Source organism: Strongylocentrotus purpuratus, unplaced genomic scaffold, assembly GCF_000002235.5.
Source record: "Strongylocentrotus purpuratus isolate Spur 01 unplaced genomic scaffold, Spur_5.0 spur5_scaffold_18, whole genome shotgun sequence".
Lineage (NCBI taxonomy): Eukaryota > Metazoa > Echinodermata > Echinoidea > Camarodonta > Strongylocentrotidae > Strongylocentrotus > Strongylocentrotus purpuratus.
The window spans coordinates 13173280-13180755 of NW_022145603.1; the positions used below are offsets into that span (position 1 = coordinate 13173280).

The 7476-nt window shown below is 44.1% G+C and overlaps 1 protein-coding gene across 1 annotated transcript; it reads left to right on the forward strand.

The window, feature by feature from the left end:
* The first annotated feature begins 1950 nt into the window (after window positions 1–1950).
* LOC105445174 (uncharacterized protein K02A2.6-like) lies at window positions 1951–6017 on the forward strand. Its single transcript, XM_030989615.1, has 2 exons — window positions 1951–2190; window positions 2223–6017. The coding sequence occupies exons 1-2, from the start codon at window positions 1951–1953 to the stop codon at window positions 6015–6017; spliced, it is 4035 nt and encodes a 1344-aa protein (XP_030845475.1).
* Window positions 6018–7476: the final 1459 nt, after the last annotated feature.

Below are 7476 nucleotides of genomic sequence, written 5' to 3' on the forward strand. Positions count from 1 at the left end.
AGAGTTCAAAAAAGAGGAAAGAAAAAGAAGAGAGGAGCCGGTGAGAAAGCAAGACAACGAAATGGCACTAAAAATTAGTGACAGTAACGACGAATAAGGGAAAGACAAGGGGAAGGGGGTGCGTGAAGGCGGATGCATTAAGGGGAGGGGGGGGGGGGGGGTGACTGGCCGTATTCTTATTTTTAGGTTATGCGAAACTGAGTCGAAATTATGCTTCTTTTCAAAACAATCTTAGCATGCTTGTTTATGTTAAGCCGGAGTGCATGAAAAGGTTAGTGTAGAAAAACGCCCGGCCCCTCCAAAGAACGGCAGAATGGTAATCTATAAATTATGGGGTCATTCTTGATGGCTTGGGAGTCGTTATTAAGGAGGGGGCCGGCCCTACTCAAATGGAAGTGACGGTAACGATGGATAAGGCAGAGGGGGGAGGGGGGGGGGGGGTCAAACCCCCCTCAAACTTTTGTCAAGTTGTCAAGTTGGTCCTGATGTGTATAATGCGTAAACCAGGAGTTCTCAAACTTTTTCTTTGACGGTCCAGAAGCGATTTCTATGAAAGCTGTAAGGTCCGAAATGACACTTGTATACTGAAGATAATGAGGCTTGTTTTTGGTCTATATCTGATCCAAGGAGAATTGTTACAGTTTTAAAAAAAAAACAGAACCGCCAGTGCTTCCACTCGTTTAAATAGAGTTTCCTGAAAAAGAACACCCAATATCCTGGAATTTGAAAGAATTTTCTTAAAACATTCAAAATGCCTCTTACGTGGATTTCTTATTTGGATGAATCGCTATGACGTTTTAATATGTATCAATTATTGAGTGGGCTTATTTTGCTTTCTAATGGATCCATACAACGTGGCAGAGCTTGAGGGGTCTGGTAGAGCCTTTTCAAGAAAGAAATTGTCTTTAGGAGAAAAAAAGAGGTTATTTCTAAAATGAAATGAAAGGGTTATTGACTTTCAAGAGAGAAAATTGTCTATAAGAGAGGAAGAGAGGTTATTTCTAAAATGAAATGAAAGGGCTCTTGTCAAATAGCCCTTTCATTTCATTTTTTCTCTCGAAATAAACTCTCTTTCTCTCTGATAGACAATTTTATGAGATGGAATCTTCAATCTGAAGCCTTTTTGTGCTCTTTGAAAATGGCACACTGAATGGGGGCAGTGCAATTTAAATTTCAAGGGATGGATTAGAGTTTTTATCGCTCTTGAAAGTCAAATAGCCCTTTCATTTCATTTTAGAAATAAACTCTAATACATTCCTTGATATTCAAATTGCGCCGCCCCTATTGTGTCCTCTTTTTAAAGAGCACAACAGAGCCCTCAGATTAGGCAGCAAGTAGCAAAACATACCCGTAACACTGGACACAACATTCAATGGGATGATGCCCATATCATTGAGTTTGAAACGCACTTCTGGTCAAGAATGGTAGAAGAAGCATCTGCATAAAAAAGGATGAATCCTTCACTGAATAGGGATTCTTGCTATACACTTTTACCTTTGTGTAAATAATAAAAAGTCCACGGGCGTTGTAATATGTGATCTTATACATTGACTCAATGCTACATGCTATACACACATACACACAGTTAATGTACACTGTGGTGTATGGGCTCTTCTATACACAATATAACCAGTCATGCTGGATTGCAACTTCACTCTGATGTTTCTCTATGTGTCTTCATTTGAGTACTAACCATACAGCTAAACAACCTCACATTATATGGTGGCAGCGATATAGAACCTACTGTACAATATTTGTGAACTTTGCATCATTTTGGAGAGATTTTGGAGGCCATCTATCTTACTGACACACTGTCATGGGATCAACAGGTGCTCCTTTCTACAGTCCCATATGATGGTTTTACTGTAAGTAAAATGTGCATTGACATTTGCATTACTATTGGAGTTTGAGTAGCTGGTATGAACTATGAATGAATCATTTACACCCCGCATGAATTGGGAAGACCCCGACAGAGCCAATGCTGTTAAGATTTTTCATCAGCAGTGTGACTTATACTTCTCAGTCAAGAATGTTGCGATTGGTAAGCAAGTGGATCATGTTCTTTTGTTCACTGGTGCCACGGGTATCAAGCTTTACAACTCGTGGGGTCTGGAAGGTGAAGATAAGAAGAATCCAACTGTTGTTTGGGAGAAGTTCGAGACACAACTGAGGCCAAGGGCAAATTTCCGTGTAGCTAGGCTATACTTCAGAAATATGTGCAGAAAGAGAGGGAAAGTGCAGATGATTATATCTCGCGCCTGAAGCTGCAGGCATATGACTGTGAATTTCGTGATGACACTGAGCTCCAAGAACGCATCATTGAGCAGTTCATCACAGGCACTAGATATCCTGAGCTCCAGAAAGATCTTCTAGGGAAGAACAAGTCCCTCACTCTTACACAGATGCTTGAGCTGAGTAGAACATTTGAAGCATCGCAGATGCACATGGCTCAACTAGCGCAAGTACAGACACATATTCAGCCTGCATCGATTGATGTAGTTCGTCGGAAGACTAACACTAGTAACAAGTGTCCTAATTGTGGTGGTAATCATGCTCGCAGTCCACGGGAAGCATGTCCGGCTTATGGCACCAAGTGTAACAGCTGTGGAAAGTTGAATCACTGGAGGAGTGTTTGTCGGTCTCCAGCTCCAAGTACACAGTGGTCTGGGAGATCTCCAGCTTCAAGTACCCAGAAGTGGAAGCAGAAAGCTAAATGCGCTACGCCACATCGTGGAGGCAAGAATGTGAACTCCATTCAAAGCACGAACAATATTGAAGCAGCAGCAGCGGTCCCGCTACTGAATGACGCAGTGGATGTCCTGTCATTTAATCGAATTATTGTGTCAGGTATCAGTGCTGTAGAGGTGGATGACAGGGACGACCTAACGATAGCGTATGTGGAAGTCAGACGGGATGAGAGAACCATAATGAAACTGCGTTCGAAGGTTGACTCCGGTGCGGAGGGCAACACACTTCCTCTTCGGATGTTTCGTGGGATGTATCCTGGCCATCTCACTAAGGATGGAGTTCCTCACCCTCAATCAGTGCATAATTCAAGTGCACGGTTGTTCGCTTACAACGAAACACCAGTGATGCACTTCGGTTCGGTTCGGCTGCCCTGTCGTTTCAACAACTCAACTTGGCTTTATGCTACATTCTACATCGTTGAGTCCAGGGGTCCAGCGATTATCGGATGTGACACAGGCTTGAAACTGAAGCTGCTTACTCTACACACACGCATCAACGAGATCAAGCATTCAGCACAGATAAGCTCTACTGATGACCTAGTAAGGCAGTATCCAGACCAGTTTGACAAAATTGGCAACTTCCCAGGAGAATATCGTATTGTTCTTGATCCAGACGTTCAGCCTGTTGTCCATGCTCCTAGACGGTGCCCAATCCACCTACGAGATGAACTGAAGCGTGAGTTTGATGACATGGAAGGTAATGGCGTGATCACTAAAGTCATTGAGCCTTCAGCATGGGTCAGCAGCATCGCTGTTTCAAGGAAGTCGAATGGCAAACTCCGTGTCTGCTTGGATCCCAAGGATCTCAACCGAGCTATTCGACGTTGCCATTATCGCACTATCACGACAGATGAGGTGATACACAAGCTATCAGGTGCTCGACACTTCAGCAAACTCGATGCCAAGAACGGTTATTGGTCTATCAAGCTCGACCATGACAGTTCACTTCTGACTACCTTCAACAGTCCCTTTGGACGGTATAGATATCTCAGGATGCCTTTTGGTCTAGCAATGTCTCAGGATGTATTCCAGCAGCGAATGGACGAAATCCTCGAAGGTTGCCCCGGCACAATAGGGATCGCTGACGATATTGTTGTGTTCGGCAAGAGTGAAGCAGAGCACGATCAGAATCTGCACCACCTCATGTCCAAAGCTGTGAAGTACGGTCTGCAGTTCAACAGTGGCAAGTGCAGCATCAAGGTCAACCAGATTTCCTTCTTCGGTATGATCTACGATGCAGATGGCGTCCATCCGGATCCTCACAAGGTCGAGGCAATCAAGTCAATGTCTCCACCTGAGAACAAGAGCCAGCTTCGTGAGTTCCTTGGTATGATAACCTACCTTAGCCCATTCATACCAAATCTTTCAGCCCAGACTGCAAGCCTACGTGGTCTTTTGAAGCAGGACGCTGAATTCCAATGGACTCCAACGCACCAGTCTGCCTTCAATGATTTACGTGACAAGGTATGTCATGATGCAACTCGGGCGTATTTCGATGTTAACAAGCCTACGGTACTGCAGGTAGATGCTTCTCTGCAGGGCTTGGGAGCGACTCTACTGCAGGATGGAAAGGGTATCGCGTTTGCATCAAAGGCCCTCAGTGATGCAGAGACGAGGTACGCCAACATAGAGCGAGAGCTGCTTGCAGTGGTCTTCGGCTGTGAACGATTCCACATCTTCCTGTACGGGAAAAGTTTCATAGTTGAGACGGACCACAAGCCCCTGGAGATGATCCAGCATAAGCACCTGGCAGCGGCTCCACCTAGACTCCAGCGTATGCTCCTTCGTCTACAGCCATACAAGCTGACAATTGTCTACAAGCCTGGTAAGGATGTACCAGTAGCTGACTGCCTATCCAGACGTCCTCTTGGTCCTCCAGAACACATCCACCTTGACCTGCAAATCAACTTTGTACAGTTTGCTCCAGACCGTTTGAGTCAGTTGAAGGAGGAAACAGCCAAGAATGCAGAGTTTGCAGTACTACAGACGGTGATTGTGAAAGGGTGGCCAGAGAAGAGACGTGAGCTACCACGGCAGCTGCAGAGATACTGGGCCTTTCGAGATCAACTTGCAGTTGAGGATGGACTGATCCTGAATGGTGAACGAATCCTTATTCCACACTCCATGAGGGAGTACATACTGAGCAAGCTCCACGAAGGTCATCAAGGTATCGAGAAGACACGACTTCGGGCTAAGGCTTCTGTGTACTGGGAATCAATCAATGACGATATCGAGGTCCTGGTGAAAGGCTGCTCAGTCTGCCAAGAGTACAAGCCCTCGCAGCCCCATGAGACTCTTCTCCAGCACGAGATACCCACACGATCCTGGCAAGTCTTAGGTACAGACTTATTTCACTTTGAAGGGAACAATTATCTCATCATTGCAGATTACTTCTCAAAGTTCCCTTTCATCCGGAAAATGCCTCAAGAGTGTACCAGTGCTGCAGTAGTCAATGCGACCCGTCAGGTGTTCGCAGAACAAGGAATTCCAGAAAGAATCGTTAGCGACAACAGAAGACATTTTGACTCCTCAACATACAGAGACTTTGCTACACAGTGGGGATTCAGCCATGTTACATCCTCTCCCCACTACCCCAGGTCAAATGGCTTCATTGAGCGAATGATTCAAACTGTCAAGAATACGCTCAAGAAAGCTAAAGTGAGTGGTATCGACCCCAACATGGCTCTACTATGTATCCGTGCCACTCCAATTGACAGCCGCATACCAAGCCCAGCTGAGCTTCTGTACGGGAGGAAGATGAAGGACAACTTACCAACTCGAATCCGCAACAACTCCCCTGGTCGTGATGATGTTAACCATCGTATGCAGCTTCGACAGCAGAGCCAGAAGTATCATCACGACAAATCAGCCCATGACCTAGCACCACTCTCACCTGGGCAGCTTGTGAGAGTCCAAGACCAGACATCACGTCACTGGATAACAGCTACTGTTCGTGAGCAATGCCATGAGCCTAGGTCATATCTCGTCGAGACGCCTAATGGAAGGGTGCTACGCAGAAACCGGCAACACCTCGCTGATATTGAGCCCAGGCGTATCCATCATGATGAGGAGGTAACCAAGACACCCGATCCTCATACACGCGAAGAGATGACGCTTGATCCAACGCCCGACATCAGAGGTTCTCCTGCCCCAACCCCTGCCCCAAACCCTGGCCCAAACCCTGGCCCAAACCCTGTCCCAATCCCCAACCACCAGCAGACCACCCGCAGTGGCCGGGTAATCAAGAAGCCAGAAAAACTGACTTATTGATAGGACTTCATCTTTGGATACTTCAAGTTTGGACATTATGGACTCAGTTTATTTTTCTGTAAGGGGGATGTAATATGTGATCTTATACATTGACTCAATGCTACATGCTATACACACATACACACAGTTAATGTACACTGTGGTGTATGGGCTCTTCTATACACAATATAACCAGTCATGCTGGATTGCAACTTCACTCTGATGTTTCTCTATGTGTCTTCATTTGAGTACTAACCATACAGCTAAACAACCTCACATTATAGGCGTGGTTGTTAGAAGCTTAAACTACATAAAACTCTCTCCAATTTTGCAGGGGGAGAGCCTTTGTCGGGAGTCTTTAAAAATAAAAGGGATAAATCCTTCACTGAATAGGGATTCTTGCTATAATGTTACCTTTCTTCGCTCCAGTGATCTCGAGGCAGCAGACAGCAAGAAATTGTGTAAATAATTCGCTGTTGCCGGGAGTCTTGCATGGGGCGGAGCACCAGGAAGTTCTTGAACTTTAAAAAAAATTAGGAAATTCCAAATAGTCGTCATGAGCGATAGAAATTGTAATTTCCTCCTTGAGAGTCACATACCCCCTTTCATTTCATTTTAGAATTTAACCTCTCTTTCTCTCTTAAAGACAATTTCATATAACTTCTGTTTTCGTATTGTTGTACTTTCGTCCGCAGACTACTTAAGCACATGTCGAGCCAACTCAGTCGGAAATGTAATATGTAGGCCTAAGTGTAAAGTTAAGTTTCATGTTCTTCCTTTTTTCTTTCTTTCTTTCTTTCTCTCCCTCTCTCTGTCTCTCTCCTTTTCCTCTATCTTCTTTAAAAAAAAAAATTCTTTCTTTTCTTCTCATTTTTCTGTGTGTGACATGCGTTGCGCGTACGTCTATCAATGTCTTAATATGGTAGATTTACATTTTGATGTTTCCCTTTGTAGGTGCACCTTATATTCCAGAAAGTGCCCTATTTTGATGGTGCCCCCCCCCCCCCCATGTATTGATCTCGATAAAAAATAAATTTCTCAGTAATTCTATTTCCAATATATCTAATACTTGCACTAATCTCCAATTAAAAAAAAATTGTCTACTTTCTCTCAAGACAACATTATATAAAGGATTCATTAATGCAAGGCTATCACGCGAGTAATCTCTCAATTTCTAACTTCCTGCTTTCCTCATCTCCCAGTCTCCCTTGCTTTAATATTCCTCGTTACTTCCTTCCAATTGAACTCTAAGTCCAACTTAATTGATGTTATACACTGTATCTATTCTTCAACTACAGGTAGATGCAAATGTTACTCAAAATCCATTATATAAATCACACTCAGGATACAGCCAATCGACGAGAATTGCTTCAATCTATATTTTACATGTATCATTAATATATGGTTTTACAATGGCTATGGTGATGAGTTGTCTAGGTAACATGTTGATGTGTTTGTTAAAATGTATTACCATGGTGCA